The 22,952-nt window shown below is 42.1% G+C and overlaps 1 protein-coding gene across 2 annotated transcripts in view; it reads right to left on the bottom strand.

The window, feature by feature from the left end:
• EXOC1 (exocyst complex component 1) overlaps window positions 1-22,952 on the bottom strand; it is a 163,332-nt gene that overhangs the window by 120,157 nt on the left and 20,223 nt on the right. For both annotated transcript variants that reach the window (XM_030191403.1, XM_030191404.1), the window contains exons 3-4: window positions 17,722-17,852; window positions 10,024-10,183 (exon numbers count right to left, since the gene is read on the bottom strand). In XM_030191403.1, the coding sequence (XP_030047263.1) occupies window positions 10,024-10,183; window positions 17,722-17,852 (291 nt within the window). The remainder of the gene's footprint in view (window positions 1-10,023; window positions 10,184-17,721; window positions 17,853-22,952) is intronic.

Raw genomic sequence — 22,952 nt, 5'->3', positions numbered from 1 at the left:
ACCACAAGAAACAGCATGCTGTGACCACCAAAAACATCTGCATCGCAGACACACAAATAGAGTCATATAGGGAATCCACCAAATAGGCCAACCCTGTCTCCACATCCAGTAATGGTAAGGGCATCTACAATCGAATCCGCAAATTGCTGTATCCAACTAAGACAGGCTGTAGCTGCATAAGAACTACAGAGAGTCGCTTGCAGTGAAAGAGCTGACACCTCAAAAGAAAGTTTCAGAGAAGACTCCAGCATCCTATCCTGAACATCTTTTAAGACAATGCCACCCTCCACAGGTAAGGTGGTCTTTTTGGTGACCACTGTCACCAAGGCATCTACTCTAGGCAGACGGAGCTTGTTCAGCTCCAACTGTGCCAGTGGGTACAGATGGGACATAGCTTTGGCCACCCTGCAAGGTCGCACATTGCATAACCTACTGTGCAGAAATTATTTCGTGCGTGGCCTCACGAACAAGGTGGATTGGAAGTATACAGAGTAGTCATGTCAGGCACAGAAATGTTGACGATCTTGTGAGCCTTATTAATGAATGAAGCCAACTCCTCCTTATGGAACACATGGACCGCGAAAGGATCATCTGACTCCTCCTGGATAAGCTTTTTCTCCTCCAAGTAACCCCGTTCCTGTGTGGAAGGGTCTCAAAGAACCCCTTCAGAAAAAGAGGGAGAAATGGGAGCCAGAGACCCTCCTTCAGAAAACGAGTCACAGCGGCACCTCTTGGGGGCAGGATCCACCACGGGGAGCCCTGTGTCATCCAAAACTACTACTACTACTTAACATTTCTAAAGCGCTACTAGGGTTACGCAGCGCTGTACAATTTCACAAAGAAGAACAGTCCCTGCTCAAAACTGGAGCCATAGCTTGCCCTGATGCCTTCAATAAATAGGTGTGATGTAAAAGAGAAGAACGAATTCTAAGAGAAAGGCTCCACCACCTCTTTACAAGAAGAAATCCACGGTGTCTCTAAACACGAAGTAAGCATTTCAGCCAGACCTTCAGAAGTGGCAGTTGCCAACACGGACCCAGACTCGTGCTGCAAAATGGCTGCCGCTGTGTTGCCTGGTGAAGGAGAAACGGTGTGTGTTTCAGCAGCACAGGAAACCACCATAGCCTCAGAGGTCCTGGCCCCCTTGGACATTGGAGAAGCAGCACAGCCCCATGGGCACTGGCCAGACGCTGCTCTCTGCTTACCGCAGTGGGAGCAGCGCTTTACAAGCTCCAAGGCCATCCAAACAGAATCAGAGCCCCAACCTCAGGGAAGAGATTTTAAAGAGACACTCACCACACAAGCAGTGCTGTCGGGAGCCCTGTCTGATGCTCTCAAAACTGCTGCAATGGTGACCAAATTCTCCAGTGCCCAATTCTAGCCAAAGGACGATTCCACCACCCACCATTGTACAGTGAGAAAAATTCAACACTGCAGACAATCAGAACAGTACTTTTTTTTTGTGAGGAAGGAGAAAGGAGGCTGGACAGGAGAGTGGCACAGGATGGGGGAGGGACCTGAGGTGAAAGGCATACCCCCTAAAGGCAGCAGTGCTTAACAACACACCCCAAAAGTACACTGAAACCCAAGTAGGTCATGAGCTAGCAGCAGAAGCCAGGAGCATGGAAAGAAACAGTCTATCCGCCTGCTGGCGACAGAGAATACTGGCTGTCCAGGGAGCATTCCGTCCCATGAGGCACTTCAGTTCAGTGCTATCTCCATTTGCTGGTAGATGATCACAACCCACTAGTCTCTGGATTCATCTGTTGCCAGCACTAAGGAATTTATTATTATTAATAGCAAAGCTTTGTGGGGATTTCTCTGTTAGTTTTGCACATACCATGACAAGAACGAACCTCAGTAATAAACCAGATATGCTGGATAGCATCTGAAATTCCTAAATTGTGTTTGTGTGTTTCTAATAGGTTTTGTCTTCTGTATCTTCTTACAAAGAATAGTTGCTGTACTTAACTCTTTAGTTCAATATGGAGTACTTTAATTCAACTTAATGGTTAAAAATACTATTACAGTCTATATGAATCTAAAGCTCTCTGCCTGTTTCTAGGTTCTTCCTTTCCTACACTTCTTTCTATATTGCTCTACCAAAATTTAATATTTTGGTTATAATACCTTCTATTTAATTCCACTTATAGACACCTACTTTAATTCTCAGTTATGGTCTTGCTGTCTTTTGTCTTATTTTTTTTCTGTTTTCTTCACTTAAATGCAAGTTCCAAGAAGTAGGATCCATTATGTGTCTGTATAGAACTACAAATGCCTAATTTTATATATCTCTACATATAATTGCAGATATGTACACATGTATAAATATGTACAGGCAGCAGGGTTTGCCTATTGGCAATGAGTTGAGTACAGCCATGTGGGCTGGTAGTTGGCTGTGGCTTCACTAATGCCCAGACGATTGAAAGCCCCGTGCTGTTCCAAACAGTGCTCTAAAAATAGCACTGGAACAGCGTGGGGTTTTGCTGCCCCAATGATCAGAGATAATAGCATGGGCTCAGGCACAATCCTCCCACACTTGTTTGATAGGTCCGGGCTGTCAAAAGCTCAGACTTGTCAAACACAGGAACTGGTGGTCCGTGGGACCACTAGACTCCAAACAGCAAGGCCCTGGTAGCCTACTGCTCCCACCGAATCCTCATCCCGAGCCAACGACATGGGGCTGCAGGTCCTGCCGACCCAAGTTCTCCAGCTCCTCTAACCCCTCCACTTGCATCCCCTCAGGTGGCCCAGTGTGCCGCGAATCAAGCCCCCCCCCAACCTGGTGGTCTAGCGGCCCTCTTCCCCGCCCCCCTTGTTGGAGAAAGGAGGTAGTACACTCCCTCCTCTTCCAGCACCACCTTGAAAATGGCGGCACCTAGCCCTGCCCAGTGCATCCTGGGATGCACTGGGCGGCCTTCATACCTTATATGGTAGGATGCCGCCATTTTCAAGGCGGCAACGCTGGAAGAGGAGAGAATGTACTACCTCCCTCCTCCAACAAAGGTACGGGAAGGGTAGGAAAGAGGGCCGCTAGACCACCAGGTTGGGGGGGGGGCATTCAAGGGGAGGTTAGGGGGGCTGGAGATCCGTGAACTTGTGCTGGGAGGGCGGGGGGACTGGAGATTTGCCAAAACTGCAGCCCCTGTGTCGCTGGCTTGGGGGGGCTGCATTGGGGGAATAGGGGGCCTGCTAGCATGCAAATGCATGCTGGACAGAGCTCACTATTCCTCTCCAATGGTCTGCAAACCCTAACGCCAGCGCCAAGCTGGCGTAGGGTTTACCATGGACAGCGCACCAATGTTTGGCGTGCTGCTCACTGATCATTGGGGAGGAACATGTTTAGAATGCATTTGCATGCTAGCTACAGTCAGAGCCCGCGAGTGTGTTGTTTCATTCCTCGGAGGCTCTGATCATGGGGTGGTAGCAAACTCAGGCACTAGTATAGCACTAATAGCCTCTAGCGCCTGCATTTGTTTCTGATCATCATCCCATGAGTACACTAGCTACCCTAATCATGGGGAGCTGAGGTCTGACAGACTACAAGCATGCATGATTCCTGGTGGTCATTTAGCAAAGGCCACATTCCACACTGTCTGGAAAAGAAAGCAAGCAATTGTAGGAGCAGAATGATCCTAACGCAACAGAGATCAAGGAAAAGGGCAATTAACAGGATAAAATAACTCATTGGTGAATTCCACCAACTGTATGCTAGTTTCTTGTATTTATTCATTCCAGGAGAGGTAGTGGAGGCAAAGAACAGTAATGGGATTCATGAAAGCCTGGGACAGAGAGGATTCCTAGTTGTGAACAAGTGAAAGGACACAGCCAGAGATCCTGTAGGCGCAATGGAACTGGACAAAAACAAAAATGGGCAAACTAGATGGCCCCTGCAGTTCTTATCTATTAATATTCTATTCATAAAAATATCTTTCTGTAAGTTCGAGATCTGTTCATGGTATCTCCAGGTTCAGTAGCAGTGTGCACAGATTTACTCAGAATTAACATGGTGAGTCCGGAGCTTTCTAAAACTTAACACCAATCTCTGTACAAGTAAAAATAAAAAGGGAAGATCATCACAAACTGTCAAAAATAAAAAAAAAGACTCATCTAGAAGCATTTTACTGCTAGGAGAGCTACTTTAACAAAGAACTTGAAATGAAAAGGGACACATTAGTACTTAACGGACATTCTTTAATATATACAATGACTCCCTTCAACAGACATAAGGTGATAACAACTTGCAAGCTGAAGATGATTAAAATACATTCTGAATTACAGAGAAGAGAGATACCCACCTTCTGCAACTTTAGGCAGTTCTGGAAAGTAAGAGATGTAGAAAGAGAGCAGAGGGAAGTAAGCAACAGAGGATTAAAGCTCAATTTTTAAATCTCTCAATGATTCAAAAGGTTTCACCAACCATGACAAGCGTACTGCTTTGAGCCCGATTTATCAAAATATATTCTTCCATCTGTGCCAATTTGAACAAATCTTTGTTAATTAGGTCATAAATACATTATATTCTTAATAATTTAAACTGATCATATTTTAGGGAACTCCTGTATTTCTTTCAGGACAGAAACAACTTCAAAGGCAGTCCTGAGAGAAAACATTTCATTGTCAGATTTTGTTGACTTGGGAAACTATTAAGAGACTCAAACAAGTATAGGATAATGAGAAAATAAAGATATTACTATAAGTTATTTTATTTGCACCTATTTTTTGTAACTGTAATAAAATCTGAGCTTTGGTTTTATGCCATGAGCAATACCCAGGAAGTGTCACATCTGCAGGTTTTACACAGGGTTCCTTAATGACATCTGATGGTGATAGACATAATGAGTCACTGAATTAAGGCACTTCCCACAGTGACAGGTTAGCAGCAGTTTAATAAGCAAATACATAGTACATAATTCAGGCAGAGACAGAAGATACAACCCCATCCTCAAATAACCACGCTCAAACATCACTGAAAATTGAGCTGGCTCTGAGATCATCTTACATCACAGAAGGAGAAAATGCATCAATATACATTCAAATCCCATGATCAATTCCTGCAGCTCCACAACATCAAAACACCCACATCAGCAAAAATCATTCTTGGACCACGTTCACAGAATATTTTGAAGGCCTATTTAAGAAGTAAGACCTAAGAGGTTGGCAAGATTCCTTAGACAGGATTTTCTAAGTGATTGTTCTGTAAAAACAATTAAAATATACTTAATTCTTTAATGCAAATGGAAAGACCCGGACACGTCGATGTACTGTCCTGCCCTATGTCTGAATGTAGAGTCCTCTGCCATGGGAAACCTGAGCTGTGAGCTGCAGAAGAACTGAAGTAGAATTTAAGACAAAATGCTAGGACTGGCTTTTTTTTTCTTAATACTAATCCCCCTGTTTACAAAGCCGCATGCTAATGCCGACACAGCCTATTCACTTTGAATGGGCTGTGTTGGCATTGTCACGTGACAGCCGCTAGCGCAGCTTAGTAAACAGAGGGGTAAATGTGCGATGTGGTTATGTTTTTTGAAAAAAGTAGATTCAAATCACTCAAAAGTACAATTTCTTAGAAAATCATACCTGAAGAGAATGTTAAGATAATATAGCCTGGCATTTATATTTTATGTTTAAATCTGTTTATTAAAGCCAAGACAGTACAGAATACAAACCAAACCACGCAAGAGCATTAAAGTCTGAGAAATCTTAACCAACGGTTACAAATGTTTATAAAGCTGACTGCTTACAACCAAAGCTGGCATTTATATTTTAAAAGGGATTCTAGGCACTTTGCTATCTACAGCATAAAACCATTTCCTTCTGTACAGCCTGGGAAATATAAGGTTAGTTTACATAGGATCTTTTACACATGGAATTAGTTTTTGGTTGTTAATTTAGAGGGTGGTTTTCAAAGCCATTTCCACAGTGTCTGACCTACAAATATAGGCTATTACAAAACTGCCCACCCTATATGCAGGTAAAAATATGCTCATACAGCCCCTATGGGATAAATTCAATAAACAGTGACAAAATTTAGGCACCCAGAATGATGAGCACTGAGCACAAATTCTACAATGCCACTTCTGCACACGAAATGCCATTATAGCATATTAGTGTAAGTTCGCAGTTTCGTACCTAACCTTAGATGCCAGCACGTATCAAAGGCTCGTGTAAGTGATCATGCCTAACTGTTGGCAATTAGATGTGTAACCCTAATATTCTGCAACCTGAGCTTGTAACCCATCTGTGCCCCTCCCACGGCTATTCAAAGTGGGGAATACAGTACAGCCTTGATTATCCAACCTTTGTTAATCCGAGCATCTGGCATATTCAACAGACCCTGCCCCCGTAGATATCACTGTGTTGCCGTTATGAATCATGCAGCTTCTCTTGTTTTCAGGCTTCACATACTGCAAGGAAGCCATATTTTGCCTGAGACTGTGCTTCTCTGCGAGGGAACCATGCTTTGCAACTGATACTCCTTCATGCACCCTTCATCACTGTTAAGAAGTTCATGGTGTCTTTTCCAGTTTTCTAGTACTGTACTGTATGTGCAGAAAGTTTTGGACCTGGGACCCAGCTTTTTCAGTGACAACTATTAAAGATGTTTTGACATGAAACCTTGCTTTTACAGCACGGCAGCAATCCTTGGATCTGGGACCCAACTTTTTCCAGTGAGAGAACTAAGAAGTTTTCAGAAGGGTTCTTGCTTCTACAGCATGGCAGCAATTTTTGGACTTGGGACCCCACTTTTGCAATGAGGGAACCATTAAAGAAGTTTTGAGCTGAGACCTTGATTTTCCTGCCAGGGAACCAATTTTTGATCCAAGGCTCTGCTTCTAACAATGCTTGTTTTAGCATTGGGTGATGAGGAAGTGCTAAAGAAAGTGAACATTAAAGATGTTTTGCACTGAGACCAGGTAACCATTTTTGATCCGAGACCTTGCTTTTGCAGAAACGGAATCACAGTAAGATTCTTGTGCACGTGTTTTATGCAGTAAAGGGTACTGTATGTACATCTATTCCTGTTAATTTATATTTACAGCACTTTCTTTATTCTTACTCTCATCCTTAGATCTGTTTTGCCTGTGAACTTGGAGTGTGGAGTTTTTCCCAGTTTCAGTTCTGATATTTTGATGTCTGCTTCATACTGTTATTGACGGAAGAAGACACAGCAGTGATCTTGAGAAATGGGGCTCTGCTCAGTTCTGTATTTCTGTTCTCATTGCCTGCATGTTCTCATTGCTGAAGCCATAAGGGTTGCCATACTGGGACAGACCGAAGGTCCATCATGTCCAGCATCCTGATTCAACAGTGGCCAATCCAGGTCACAAGTACCTGGCAAGATCTCAAAACAATACATTTTATGCTGCTTATCCTAGAAATAAAGCAGTGGATTTTCCCCAAGTCCATCTTAATACTGACTTATGGATTTTTCTTTTAGGAAGATATCCAAACCCTTTTTAAATACTGCTAACTGCTTTTACCACATTCTCTGGCAACGAATTCCAGAGTTTAATTACACGTTGAGTGAAGAAATATTTTCTTTGATTTGTTTTAAATTTACTACTTTGTAGCTTCATTGTGTGCCCCCTAGTCCTAATATTTTTGGAAAGAGTAAACAAGCAATTCACGTCTACCTGTTAAACTCCACTCATTATTTTATATACCTCTATCATATCTCCCCTCAGCCGTCTTTTCTCCAAGCAGAAGAGCCCTAGCCGCTTCAGCCTTTCCTCATAGGGAACTTGTCCCTTGCAAATTTTCACAATCTTCTTGCAATTTAACAACTTTGCTGTATTGTGAAATACAGTACTGTATACGGCTCAATTTGCAAGCTACAAGATGAACCGTCATGCCATATACTGTACAGTGTTTTTTTTGCTAATTAAAAATATTGTTTATTAATACTAAAGATACCCTATTATGCCTGTTCTTATGCATAATGTTTTCCGTGCATTTTTTTTAAGGGTTGCCATTGTTTTCCATATTATCTGACCTTTCACTCATCCAACAACAGGTCGGTCCCATTTACATCGGATAATTAAGACTGTACTGTACTTACCTGCTTTCCCTTTGAAAATCCTTCAAAGCTCACACAGGTAAAATCACATATGCATCTTTTATGCATGCATGCAGTTATAAAATTACCCCTTTAAAATATGAAATCTAAAAGCACTTTAGCACATTTAATCAAACCTCTCTCTACCAGGCACATTTATTTTGTTTTTAAATTTGCTTTATTTTCTAGCTAAAGTCTGTTAGTAAACGTCTAGAAACCAGTCTGTTTCAGCTGTTACAAAAGTGGCATTTAAAACAGTAGTGTTCACATGAAACTTATCTTACATTTTAATAAATTTCCTTGGTGTATTGTCCACTAGTTCCAACAGAAAAATGCAAGTAGAAAAACTATCAATGAATCACTATTTAAAAGACAAAATTTAAGTTAACTACCCCAGTTGACTGAAAACAGACATGCTGAATTGTATTACAAATTATCACATCCTCATTCGACCCAATCAGACCATACTAACTATGTCCTCACAAATAACACCACACTGCCTGTAAGGTTGTTAATAAGACTGCTGCTTCCAGCTGTGCATGGGATCGACATTAGGGACAGGAATGTTTAAAAGCATTTCATCAAGTGATGACTTAGTACCATTTCTAATTTAAGGATTTAAAAGTGCGTATCTCAAACCTTATAGAATATGAAAGACACATATTTACATGACTTTTTAAAACAGCCACTAGAAAAGATTAAGTGCTTGAAATTTTTAAAATACTGTAATACTAAAATGCAATAGGTTATACTCTGAGAAAAATTTGAGAAATAGTTACAGAGCTAGCCCAGTGGCAGGGTTACACACTGCCATGTGAGGACCTGGATTTGATTCCTGGCCAAGTTCTTTGGTTTCTTGGGCTGTACAAGGCTGGGGATGCTGCATTCACAGCTCACTGGAAGGGAGTTGTAACCATGAAGCAACAGTAATACCTAGTAGCTGGATGGTAAGGTTCATGAACCTGGTGTATAGCTCCCAGATTGAGACTTATCACTGGAATGTCTGAGCAAAGTGAGTTGAAGAGGTGATGTGAAACTGGAGGGATCACGACCTTGCCTGCCCCCCCACCCCAAACTTTGTGAATGAAGGCTGATGGCTCAGAAGCCCAAAAGAGGTCAGTTCTACCTGAGTTGGAAGCCCAAAGGAGCCGGAGGATTTGGGTAGGTCAAAAATAGAGCATTTTTAAACTGCCCTTTTCTCTTCTGCAAATATTATTAGATTGTAAACACTGAATGCTTACTAGCACTATCGACATACAATCTAACACAGAGCCTAATTAGTTGCAAAAATCCCTAAAAATGGTCTGATGTGACTTAGGGGAACACCACTATACAGTTACAGGAATAAAATTAAATAAATCACAATACTAATTTAACCCAAATAAAAATGTTTTTAATCACTTTCAAAAGAGCAAGTAATTTGGAACCATCCCAATAGTACTGGGTATGGTATTCTGGATATGAATAGCCTGGAATGAAAACACAGATTTACGTAGTCACTTATAACAAATATCTTTAACAGAGGGACATTTCAGTAACAACTGATCTTGTAGTCTAAGAGAACAGCAACAAAGAGATTGAGAAAACAAACTGATAACGGGTTCAGGGGCTGTCCCCTGTAGAACAAGAAACATAATACAAGCAATCGCTGAACAGACTTCTAATTCTATAAGAAGTACACATCAGCTGTAAACAAATGCCATCGAAGAAACACGGCTATAACACAAATTCCAGCATACGTTACCTGACCTCCACACAAACAGGGCATGAAGATCCTCAAAAGAAATCCTTAATGAACAAACCAATCACAAAAAGAAACATCCTCTAATGCATGAATTAGAAGCATGCAGCACATTTACCTGGTAAAAGCTTTCTTGTTTTACTGCAAAATTCTTCCTTTAGCTGACATGCCCCACAAGTATTTTCAAATAAAACACATTCTTTTTGCCAAGCTAACTACTTACCTTCTAAAAGCTGGGAGCTAACATTATCAAAATCTATTTTCTTTCGCAGGTATCTCTGGTTCAGTTTCCAGATACATGAAATGAAGGTATTCTTTTCAGCAGTGCTACTGGCAACCCATTTGTATACTTTATCAAAATGTAAATCAAATTCAGGATTTTCCTATAAAAGAAAAAGGTCAGAAAAAAACTTCTGAGGTAAACCATTTACTAAATTATTTTGTCACAATGAGGAAATTATTAACTCTCTTCCTAATAGGAGTCAGAAGCTAAAGAATAGTGTGTTCTACAGCAGATCTACTCATGTACTTCTCTCCTGTAGTCTTCATTTTCATTTTGGTGTGGGCAGGTGACTAGCAAACCAGAGCTGGACCTTAACACAGAGCTATTGTAAGGGGTAGGCAACGCCAGTCCTCGAGAGCCGCAGGCAGGTCAGGTTTTCAGGATATCCACAATGAATATGCAGGAGATAGATTTGCATACCAAGGAGGCAGTGCTTGCAAATCTATCTCCTGCATATTCATTGTGGATATCCTGAAAACCTGACCTGCCTGCAGCTCTCGAGGATCGGAGTTGCCTACCCTTGCGGTAGGAAACAAGGGAGAGGGGGGGGGTCCCAGGACACCAAGCTGGTGAGAACGAAATGTCACATTCCCCTTTCACTCAGTCTGAATCTGCAAGAAAACAAGCATAAAAAGGGAAAGGAGACACTAAAAGCAACTCTTGCTCAGGGTGCCATTTTGTCCAGCAACTGCCAATATTCTCCCCAGCTCCTAAACAGAAGTGTAATACAAGACCTGGAATGAAAGTCCTTTTCCTGTCCCAGAGTATGTACCTAGTACCATACTGAGTTGCAAAGAATGGAAACTGATAACTATTTGGGAGATGCATAGAGAGCCCTGATCTAGGCATGAAAGACAACAGCACTTTGAATTTGGTCAAATCTGTAAAAAAATATTTAAAAAAAAAAAAAAATTAATGAGCCACTCCAGCCTGTCAAAGGCTTTCTCTCCGTCCCACAGAACAAAGGGTGGAAGCATCATTAGCATAATAGAATATATTGATCAGTCTCCAGGTGTTGTGTATGGAGGCTCAAGCCCTTTACAAAACCCATATGAACTAGGTGAAAACACTTTAGCTAAGATACTACTACTACTACTTAACATTTCTAAAGCGCTACTAGGGTTACACAGCGCTGTACAATTTAACATAAAAGGACAGTCCCTGCTCAAAGAGCTTACAATCTAAAGGACAAGTGAACAAGATGTTGGTGTCCACATTGATTAATGAGATAGGATTATAGGAGCCACACTGTACTTCTGCCCTTGTCTATTTTCTGACTAAGCATGATGGTGATATGACAGACTACCTGAAATCAACTTTCCAGGAAATTATACAAGTCACAAACCTTGGATAAGTGACTTTTGTAGAAGTACTGAATTTCTAGAACAATGACATGGGCTTGCAGAATTGCTGTCTGCTCTTTTGACACAGCAAAACAATGACTTAAAAAAAAAAGCCTGCTATATCCATTTCTGAAGGCCTCTACATACTCTAATAAAATCTAGAAGTTCTCTATTACTTTCTCACGTTTAATGAGAATTTCCTTCTTTTAACTAGCCTAGCAAAGAGAGTACCCACCTTGCTGCCATGAACTGATCTCATTTTATTGAACCTTAATAATTCTTCTTCTCTTGTTCCTTCTGAACCTCAGTTCCTCTTGAGATTAGAGCAAATCGTTTATAAACTGATTCAGAGCATGTCTATTTTTGCTTACCAGTGTTGTATAATAACTAAGTAAATGTAAATAATTACTGTTCTTAGGTAACAGTTTTGTCACTTTTACTTATAAATTAGTACAGGAGACATTTGTTACTTTTATCAAAGCAATTTCACCAGTTTTGTTACTTTTACTCAGTTACATTTGATGCTTGCAGTTAAAGGTAAAAAGTAAAAGCAGAAGCATGGTGTAAATAACTCCTCAGTAAATCAAAGCAGCAAAAACTGGAAGAGGGTTTTCCTATTGCATAGCTCATCATGCAAATTGTGGATCATCTCATCTTAAATTTTGCTCTTCAATGAATATAGCCTATGAGAACAGCGGAGTTGCCTGTGTTTGTTGAATTGGTTCCTGGTTTCTAGCCAAACAGAACAGTGATAAGCTGGATCACTTTGAAATGGAGATGAAGCTGAAGCTGGCTGCAATTATTGATAAATAGACATATGACTCTGCTACAACAGACTGCTGGTCATCCCATGGAAATTTTTACATTGGGGCGATTGTCCGCTGGATCAACAGAGTCTTGAGAGGAAGTCTGCTTGTCTGGACTTAAGATCGAAGGGTTCCATCAGACGAAAAATTGTTAGAACAGACAATGATTTCAACTTTGTGAAAGCCTTCTCTGTAACTGGACAGCGTGATGACGATAAAGATGAAGATGCAAGTGATGAATTAGACAGCACTACTTCTAAAGCTGATGATAAATGACACTGAGGAAGATGATTTCCTTATAGCAAAGAATGGTTTAAGTGCTTCAGACAGATTCCCCTCATTAATATCTGCAGACCAGACCTTGTCAGAAGACATCAGTAGTATTGGAGCATAGTCAGATCTGAAGGAACTTTTAATCAGACTGAACACTCCACTTCCTGAAAGTGCAGTTGTTGAACACCTTTTTAGCTGTGCTGGATGAATGAATCACAAGTGCACCTGCATTAGTGGCAAGCCATTTTCAAAATTTAGTTTTACTAAAAGCAATGTGAACTGAATTATAGAGCAATAAATTTGTTGTGATAAAAACATTAACAATAGTTGCATTCATTGTAATTATAGTATTTTTACTTTTTAGCAGCAGAGAGGACAAAAAAAAAAGGAGAAGTTCCAAACCTCACAAATGTGTAGAACAGCATGAAAGTACTGAGGCATAAAAGTCAATATAGGACCTTTAATATATACAGCAAATCCAACACATCAGTGAGTGAGCCTGCTTCAGGGGTCAAAGAACACATAACATATGTATGTATGAGACATATGAAGATGTGTATGTATGAGACATGAAGATATGTTGTCCTGTCCTGTCCCCCTCCTCCTTCCTAGCTCTCAACCTTCAACACTTCCTTCCTGCCATTAACCCATCCCCATTCCTCCTAAGCGCATCCCGTCTTCGTCGCTTTCGTCGCCCTACCTCCCCCACCCTCCTCTGCACTCTCTTGCTCCTCCTCCTGCTATCCGCAGAAGACATCAATCCCAATCCAGGTCCCCCACACCTGTCCTCGTCCTATCCATGCAAACGTTTCCGGGATGTCTCCCATCTCATATCTATTCCCCTCCTCCTCCCCTCTTCCCTTCCCTTCTCATGTGCACTGTGGAATGCCCACTCGATCTGCAACAAACTTCCCTTCACCCACGATCTCTTCATCTCTCATTCCCTTCACCTGCTTGCCCTAACTGAAACCTGGCTCTCCCCTGATGACTCTGCCTCAGTTGCGGCTCTATGCCATGGAGGCTATCTCTTCTCCCACACTCCCCGCCTAGCTGGCCGCGGAGGAGGCGTCGGGTTACTACTCTCGCCCTCCTGTAGTTTCCAACCCCTCCTCCTACCACAGTCTCTCTGCTTCTCATCCTTTGAAGTCCACTCCATCCGTCTATTCTACCCGTTGCCACTCAGAGTGGCAGTCATTTACCGCCCCCCTGATAAATCCCTCTCTTCCTTCCTCACCCACTTTGATGCCTGGCTTTCTGTTTTTCTTGAACCCTCATCTCCTTCCCTCATTCTCGGAGACTTTAACATACACGTTGATAACCCGTCCAACTCTCACGCTTCTCAGTTCCTCACTCTAACATCCTCCTTCAACCTCCAGCTGTGTTCCACCACCCCTACTCACCGTGATGGCCATTGCCTTGACCTCGTCCTCTCCTCTTCCGGCTCACCCTCCAATTTCCACGTCTCAGCTCTTCCTCTCTCTGATTATCACCTGATCACCTTCACACTTCTTCACCCTACCCCTCAGCCCCGCCCAACATTAACCACTACTTCCAGGAATCTCCAGGCTATTGAGCCTCCCACCTTATCATCTAGTATTTCTAATCTCCTCCCCTCCATCATGTCCTCCGAGTCTGTCGACGAGGCTGTCTCCACTTACAATGCCACTCTCTCCTCTGCTCTGGACACCCTTGCACCATCCACCTCCCGTCCCACAAGGCGTACTAATCCCCAGCCCTGGCTGACCCCTTGCATCAGTTACCTTCGCTCCTGCGCCCGATCTGCTGAATGCCTCTGGAGGAAATCTCGCACCCATTCAGATTTCCTTCACTACAAATTCATGCTATCCTCCTTCCAGTCCTCACTATTCCTTGCCAAACAGGACTATTACACCCAATTGACTAATTCTCTCAGCTCTAACCCTCGTCGTCTCTTCGCCACCCTTAACTCCCTCCTCAAAGCACCCTCCGCTCCCCCCCCCCCGCTCTCTCCTCAATCACTAGGTGACTACTTCCACGACAAGGTGCAAAAGATCAACCTTGAGTTCACTACCAAGCCACCTTCTCCTCTTCACCCTTCAACCCTCTCCCTCAACCAACCCAGACCTCCTTCTCCTCCTTTCCTGATATCTCCGAGGAGGAAACCGCCCGCCTTCTTTCCTCCTCAAAATGCACCACTTGTTCCTCTGATCCCTTCCCCACCAACTTACTTAACACCATCTCTCCTACTATCACCCCTCCATCTGTCATATCCTCAACCTCTCTCTCTCCACTGCAACTGTCCCCGACACCTTCAAGCATGCCGTAGTCACGCCACTCCTCAAAAAACCATCACTAGACCCTACCTGTCCCTCCAACTACCACCCCATCTCCCTCCTACCCTTCCTCTCCAAGATACTTGAGCGCGCAGTCCACAGCCGCTGCCTTGATTTTCTCTCCTCTCATGCCATCCTCGATCCGCTTCAATCCGGTTTTCGCCCTCTTCACTCGACAGAAACAGCACTCTCTAGTCTGTAATGACCTATTCCTTGCCAAATCCAGAGGCCACTACTCCATCCTCATCCTCCTCGATCTATCCGCCGCTTTTGACACTGTCAATCATGACTTACTTCTTGCCACACTGTCCTCATTTGGGTTCCAGGGCTCTGTCCTCTCCTGGTTCTCCTCCTATCTCTCCCACCGCACCTTCAAAGTTCACTCTCATAGATCTTCCTCCACCCCCATCCCCTTATCTGTTGGTGTTCCCCAGGGATCTGTCCTTGGACCCCTTCTCTTCTCAATCTACACCTCTTCCCTGGGCTCCCTGATCTCATCTCATGGTTTCCAGTATCATCTCTATGCTGATGACACCCAACTGTATCTCTCCACACCAGACATCACCGCGGAGACCCAGGCAAAGGTATCGGCCTGCTTATCCGACATTGCTGCCTGGATGTCCAACCGCCACCTGAAACTGAACATGTCCAAGACCGAGCTTATCGTCTTTCCACCAAAACTCACTTCTCCTCTTCCTCCACTTTCTATCTCAGTTGATAACACCCTCATCCTCCCCGTCTCATCTGCCCGCAACCTCGGAGTCATCTTTGACTCCTCTCTCTCCTTCTCTGTGCATATCCAGCAGATAGCCAAGACCTGTCGCTTCTTCCTCTTTAACATCAGCAAAATTCGCCCTTTCCTCTCTGAACACACCACCCGAACTCTCGTCCACGCTCTCATTACCTCTCGCCTGGACTACTGCAACTTACTCCTCACCAGCCTCCCACTTAGCCATCTATCCCCCCTTCAATCTGTTCAGAACTCTGCTGCACGTCTCATATTCCGCCAGAACCAATATACTCATATCACCCCACTCCTCAGGTCACTTCACTGGCTTCTGATCAGATACCACATTCAATTCAAGCTTCTCCTTCTTACCTACAAATGCTCTCAGTCTGCTGCCCCCACTATCTTTCTACCCTCATCTCCCCTTACGTTCCCGCCCGTAACCTCCGTTCACAGGATAAATCCCTCCTCTCAGTACCCTTCTCCACCACCGCCAACTCCAGGCTCCGCTCATTCTGCCTCGCCTCACCCTATGCTTGGAACAACCTTCCTGAGCCCTTACGCCAAGCCCCCTCCCTGCCAGTCTTCAAGTCTTTGCTTAAAGCCCACCTCTTCAATGCTGCGTTCGGCACCTAACCCTTACCATTCAGTGAATCCAGACTGCCCCAATTTGACTGCCCCTATCGGACCGACCGTTCACTTGTCTATTAGATTGTAAGCTCTTTGAGCAGGGACTGTCTCTCTTTGTTAAATTGTACAGCACTGCGTAACCCTAGTAGCGCTCTAGAAATGTTTAGTAGTAGTAGTAGTAAACAAGTGTACTAAACGGCAAAATTCAGGCGTTCCACGTTCAAAAAGTATTATATTAGACAATATGTTTTTTACTTTCACTTAAGTAAATTTTTTAATATGTTCTTCACTGTACTTTTGCTAAGTATTAATATTTACATTTATTTTTACTTAACTACGTTGACCTAGTACTTTGAACAAACTCTGATGCTTACAAGCCACTTCAGCATTCTTACTTAAGCATGCCTTTGCACCCAACTAGGTTTGATGAGGGCACTCACATATGCTATAATTCTTTACGCTAATACAACCATAAAGGATTCCCAGGTCAGGGTGAGGTAGTCCATAGTTGGATTGTAAAATTCAAAGATTTCAAAGTTACTCTCCAGCAATGTAGAATACTTATCTGCGCATATGAGAGAAAGGTTAAGTTTCCAAGACCTCAAACCACCAACAGTATATCAAGGACCACAACCACTGGATGGGATTCGAACAGTAAATGGGCACTATCTAACAAGACGTATAAGAACTAAGAGTAGACATACTGAGTCAGACCACCTAGCCCAGTATCCCGTTTTCAACAGTGGCCAATCCAGGTCACAAGTATCTGGCAGAAACCCAAATAGTAACAAGATTCCATGCTACCAATCCCAGGGCAAGCGGTGGCTTCCCCCATCTTTCTCTCAATAGCAGACTATGGACTCTTTCTCCAGGAAATTGTCCAAACCTTTTGTAAACCCAGATACAGTAACCACATCCTCTGGCAACGAGTTCCATAGCTTAACCACTGGCATAGCTAGGGGGGCGCAGGATAGATTAATAAAAAAAAAAAAAAAAAAAAAGGCGCCTATGCGCATGCGCAGTCACCTTCCCGCTTGCACACTGTGCCAAAACAAGATGATGTGGATCGTCGTCACCGGCCGTGCCTGCCCTAACAGCACACGAAGTGAACAGATGTGAGCTGCCCAGTGCCTGCACACTCCCATCGCCACAGTGCTGCCTGCACTGCTTGAAGTCAGGAGAAGGAGAACGTCATTGAGAGAGCTGAGCTATGCTCCGCTGGAACCAGTCAAAAGCTCGCCCCTTGCTTAGGCTGGGGAGCAGCAGGGGTCTTAAGCGCATGCTGTCGACGAGAACAAGCATGCTGGAGTTGAGCCTGAGAAGGCTGGCAAGAGGAAGGGACATAACTATGTCTCTGTGAGTAGTAGGCACCCCTCCTCGACTAGCTAAAAGACCTCCTAGCTAAGGAGGCTGCTAGAGAAGCCACCCGGAGAGAGAGAATAGATGGTATCAGTATGCTTTTTGATTTGGTCAACCTTTTCTCCAAAATGGTTATTCCCTCCCCCCTTCCGGCACAGAAAAACAAACAAACAAAAAAACCAACTTACTTTAATGGCATCTTTGGCATCCACTCCAGTGAGATCTCGAAGTGCCCAAGCTATCTGCCTTTTGTAGAAATCGCCTTTGTCTGATTTCTTCACTTTCACCACATTTACCTGCACAGGGCGCTCTGTTGTAACTATCAAGGAAAACATATATATATATTTACAATGAGAAAAATATTCCACTCACAGCACTCTTTGCTCAGCATCTAAAAGAAATAGAGATTAGTTCATGTTGAAGAATATATTTATATTAGCAAAAAAATAAACAGCAGCATAGACCTAGAAGTCATATGATAAGAAAACGTCCCACAGCCCTCCAAAACTAATCCTAATGCTAGATGCCACATTAGGAGTCATCACCTAGGAAAAGGATCCAAGTGTCACCAAAATCAATTTGTTGAAATTCTCTGTTCATTGTGCCACGGACAAAAAAAACAGATAAAAGGCTAGAAACTATAGTGGACAATACCAGAATGCTCTCTATTGCTCCATGGTGCAACGGCATCTTGAGTACTGGGTGAAATTCTGGTCACTGAATCTCAGAAGAGATACAGTAGAACTAGAAAAGCTATGGAGGAGAAGAACCAAAATGATAAATGGGATGGAATGACTCATCTATGAGGAAAAGACAAAGAGGTTAAGCCTCCACTTTAAGAGAAAAATGAATGAGGAGTGATATGATACAGGTTTATAAAATCTCGAGTGGAGTGGAATGTGTAAATATAAATAAGTCGTTTACTCTTTCAAAAAAGTACAAAGAGTAGGGACACACCAGCAATTAATTAGCATATTTAAAACAAGTTGGAGAATATACTTCTTTACACGGTGCGTAATTAAGCTGTGCGCTTTGTTGCTTAAGGACATGGTAAAGTCAAAATTAGTGTAGCTGGATTAAAAAAAAAAAAAAAAAGGTTTGGATAAGTTCCTGGAGAAAAGTTCATAAACCATTATTAAGGTAGATTTGGGAAAAGCCACAGCTTATCCCTAGGGTAAGCAGCATGGAATCTAGTTACTTTTTGGGATCCTATCAGGTACTTGAGACCTGGATTTGGCTACTGTTGGAAATAGGATACTGGGCTTAATGGACCTTTGGTCTCACCCAATATAGCAGTTCTTATGTTCTGTTGCTATGACGCTTTCTTTATTGATCACAATAAAGTACAGTTATGTCTTGCCAGATATATATCCTTCCTTGAATCGTGCCAGACCAGTAGGAAGAGAAGACATAGTAAATTCCCATTCCCTTCACTCTATGCGCTGGTGCAATAAGTAGCCTATCAGTATTCTTTTGACAAGCTGTCTCCATAGTCCAGCCCTTAATCTCTTATTGCCTGTTGTCCAAATGTTCACTCTCATATCCACACTTTATTTTTATTAGGAAATTGTGAAACCTGCATTCTCTCCCTCCTTCTCTCCCTTTCAACTGCCAGTAATCCTTAGGTGAGGTTCTAGATTGGTCTGGCAGAACTGAAGAATGAGAGCAGGAAAAACATAATTGTATTGTACTATCCTCTATCCATGCCAGACCAGTGGGAATTACAAGAGCCATCTTTGGCAAGAGGAGTCCATTGCAATTGCTAAGGCTGCCACTCTAAAGGCAGCTTTGTTTTCTGGCCTCCAGGTTTACAGATATGTTCCTGTGGAACTGACCTCTATTCAGATATCAAAGAACCTGTTGAAGTAGATATGACTGCAAGATGAGTAATAACTTCATTAGTAGTTAAAATGATGAAGCACTTGCCAGGCAAAACACAGCCATGACCGGCTTCATGGGCAAAACATACTGTAGAACAAACAAAACATGAATAAATATAAAATCATAAATAAGAATGAAACAATTATATAATCATAATATAATCATTGAGATATATATAATAATAATATGTAATTAAAAGGAATTGAAATGATAAATCTAAAATACAGCATCCAAATAAAATGTAAAGTAACACACTACACTAATAGACATAAAAAAGTAAGTCAGGACCAGAGTAGACTTATAGTGTATAACAATGATTTCACCAAAAGACAGTGAAACAATTCAAAACAGATAATTAAAACTTGTACCATCAAGTGAAAATTAAAACCTTAGAAAAAGGGGGGAGGGGCAAAACAAAAAGTTACGTACAGAACCGCCATACTCTGGGGGGGGGGGGGGGGGGTCACTGTTCAGACAGCATATTTCAGTTGTCTGTGGAATGAGCTTCCTTATAAGCATACGACCTAATCACAAGACCCAAACTGAGCTGTATAGCACAAGAATCTACGTGAATAAAATATTATTAAACCCTTTACCTGCTCAAATTAGGACCTCAATTCACCTAAAAACTATGCAAAAACAACTAAAAACTGAATAAACCACATAAATACCTTTAAAAAAAACACCATGCGTTCCAATGAGGTAATAGGTGGAAACATGGCTGTCGTGACAAAAATACACTGAAAATCCTGTTAAAAACCTTTGTTTATGCAAAAAAAAAAAAAAACAACATATGGCCATAGAGGGCAAAAGCTCCTTGTTCGGCTTATATATAAAAAATGATTTAAAAATTGCAATTAAAACAGCAAAAACAAAATGGCCACCACAAATAAAAACTGCAATAACTCCCTTAAAAGAGCAAAGCACATATCTTTGAAATGAATGAAAAGATCTTTGATTTAAGGTGCATGAAACCCAGATCCAAACCACTCAAATGCTGCTATTAAAACTGCCATAGAAAATACAGAAAGCTCTAATGTTGAACATGGGAGCTCTATTAAGGTCCTGGCACACTAGGACAGTTCAGGAAATAATGGATCAAAAAATCTATACATGACACATTAGGATACTGGTGTCATATCACAAAAAGCCAGACAGATGGGTGTAATAAAGCATCATACAAACACTGACAATTCCAGTTCCTGGTTCAGCCAATGTGGGTATACAGTTTTAAATCTGAAGAACCATCACTGTTCAGTTTTCACCAGAATGTCATCCGAGTTCCCACCTCTCTAAAGCAGTTCAGGGTTAATCAAAAACAAAACAAAAAAAAAAAAAACAAAAAAAAAAAAAACAAAGGAATGACTCTTAATAGAATGTTGTACCAAAGGTTTCTCCACAACTTTTCTTTTAATTGCACTTTTATGTTATATCAATCTCTTGTTGAATTGTCTTGTTTTACAATCTGCACATTTACTCTGGCACTCTTGCAGTTTGAAAACAGTCATTGGTTCCACAAATATTTTGCACTGCATATTCACAACACAAACTGAACATTCTCCACACTTATAATGTCCATGGGGCAGTCCTGTCTTATCCTTCTTAACTGCTGGTAGGGCAGAAGACACAAGTGATTCTCTGAGGCTGCATCCTCACTTATTAGCTACAATCAATTGCTTATTACTGAAGTGTTCAAGCTGTCGTACAACATATCAATGTCTCCTGGGGATTATCACAATGTCATTTGAAAGGAGAGTGCACACCACAGCCTCCTCTTTATTGCAAATAGCAGGTTTGAGTAGTGAAGATCTAGTCATAGCTTTAGCCTTTTTAAAACAATTACTAATATATTTTATTGGATAACCTTTTACCAGAAACCTCTCATTTCCTCACACCTGCTTTCAAAAGGGCTAATATCGGAGCATATACTTTTAACTCTTAAAAACGGAGTGCGTGGTAGATCTACTATGACAGCTTTTGTAATCCAGAAATTTGTTTAAATCAGTTAAGTTTCCTGAAGATATATGTAGTAAACTGCCCTCTGATGTACTTAATCTTTGTGTCTAGAAATGATATCAATTCATTATTAAAAACCATTTTGAAAACCAAATTCTCACCCAAAGATTTCAACTATTAATGAAATATCTTTTAAGTTCAGTCTCATTACCCTGCCATATCAGCAGAATGTCATCAATATAACATTTCCATAAACGTTATATTGATGACATATGGCATTGGGGCTGTACTCAAGTGAATAGCAGAGGGGAGGAGCACCCCATTGTGTACCTGAGTCGCAAGCTCCTTGACAGAGAGGTAGCCTATGCCACTATTGAAAAAGTGTGTCTGGTCTTAGTTTGGGCCCTTAAAAAATTACAACCATATCTGTAAGGGCATGACTTTACTGTCATCACAGATCAAAATCCATTGGTCAGGGTAAGAGAGAATGGGAAGCTACTCCATTGGAGCCTGTCCCTGCAGATGTACAACTTCACCATACAGCACCGGAAAGGCAGTGAACATGGTAATGCTGATGGACTCTCCAGAAAGGAAAAGCCAGATCCACCCTGACACTGGACAGTCAAGACTCAACCAGCGATATGTAGAGGCCGCATTCCAGGGTCTCTCTCTTAAGGAGGGAGGTGTGACATAACAGTGTTTTAAGCCTGTAAACTGTATTGATTATTTCTTGAAGTGTATTTCTCTAGTTTGGCCAGCAAGTGGTGCATGTTTACGTTTAAAGCTATTACAGAGAAATGACTGTTCCCTCTCTAGTTAACACAGGTTAAGAGGTAACTTGCTGTGATGTGGCCAGCTACTTTAATACTTGTTGTTCTGGGCTCTGATTGGCCCAAGAGATCAATTCATCTAGGATGTACTGGCTTTCGCCCCAGTCTTAGCCAGGGAGAAAAGAGAGAAAGATCTCTTTGCTGAGGCCCTGTGAACAGTTATATTTGATAATCTGTGAGAAGCTATATGTCCTGAACTCCCCAGGTACTATTTAGATAGTAAACAAATGTTTAGATAGGTAACTGAAATATGGATCAATTATAAAACTGTTATTGTTTTGCTGATTGCACCGTTCCTGTTCATTGTTCTAACTATTCATGACAATAACATTTTAGTTTATTGCCTTGTCTGGACTAAGACTCCTGGTGGTTTGTGTGTTGGATCCGCAAGTGCTTTCTAAAAACTGTAGGACCACTGGAAGTGTGGCCCCAGTAACCTAGGAATCACTTGTAACAATTTGAGCGCAGGAGACTCTCCCAGAGGCGATTGGGACCCAGTCGGTGGAAGGAGGGTGCTAGTGTAGACTGACCTGAGCTGTGCTGGGGATAGACTCTCAAAGTGGCCGCGGGATAGCCCCAGGTGGGAGGATAGGCATTTTGCGACACCCTCCACTCTGCATCTAGACCTAAAGACACAGATTGGCAAACATGCTGATTTTAACTCAGTATGAGTTCAAACAGGTTGACTAGCTCCCTGAGCAAACCCCAACTGATAAAGCTATGTGCTGTATTATGTGAGAGAATCCAAAACT

This window comes from Microcaecilia unicolor, chromosome 2 (genome assembly GCF_901765095.1).
Source record: "Microcaecilia unicolor chromosome 2, aMicUni1.1, whole genome shotgun sequence".
NCBI classification, from domain to species: domain Eukaryota; kingdom Metazoa; phylum Chordata; class Amphibia; order Gymnophiona; family Siphonopidae; genus Microcaecilia; species Microcaecilia unicolor.
The sequence above is the reverse complement of the archived record's forward strand: the minus strand, read 5'-3'. Positions and strand labels throughout refer to the sequence as shown.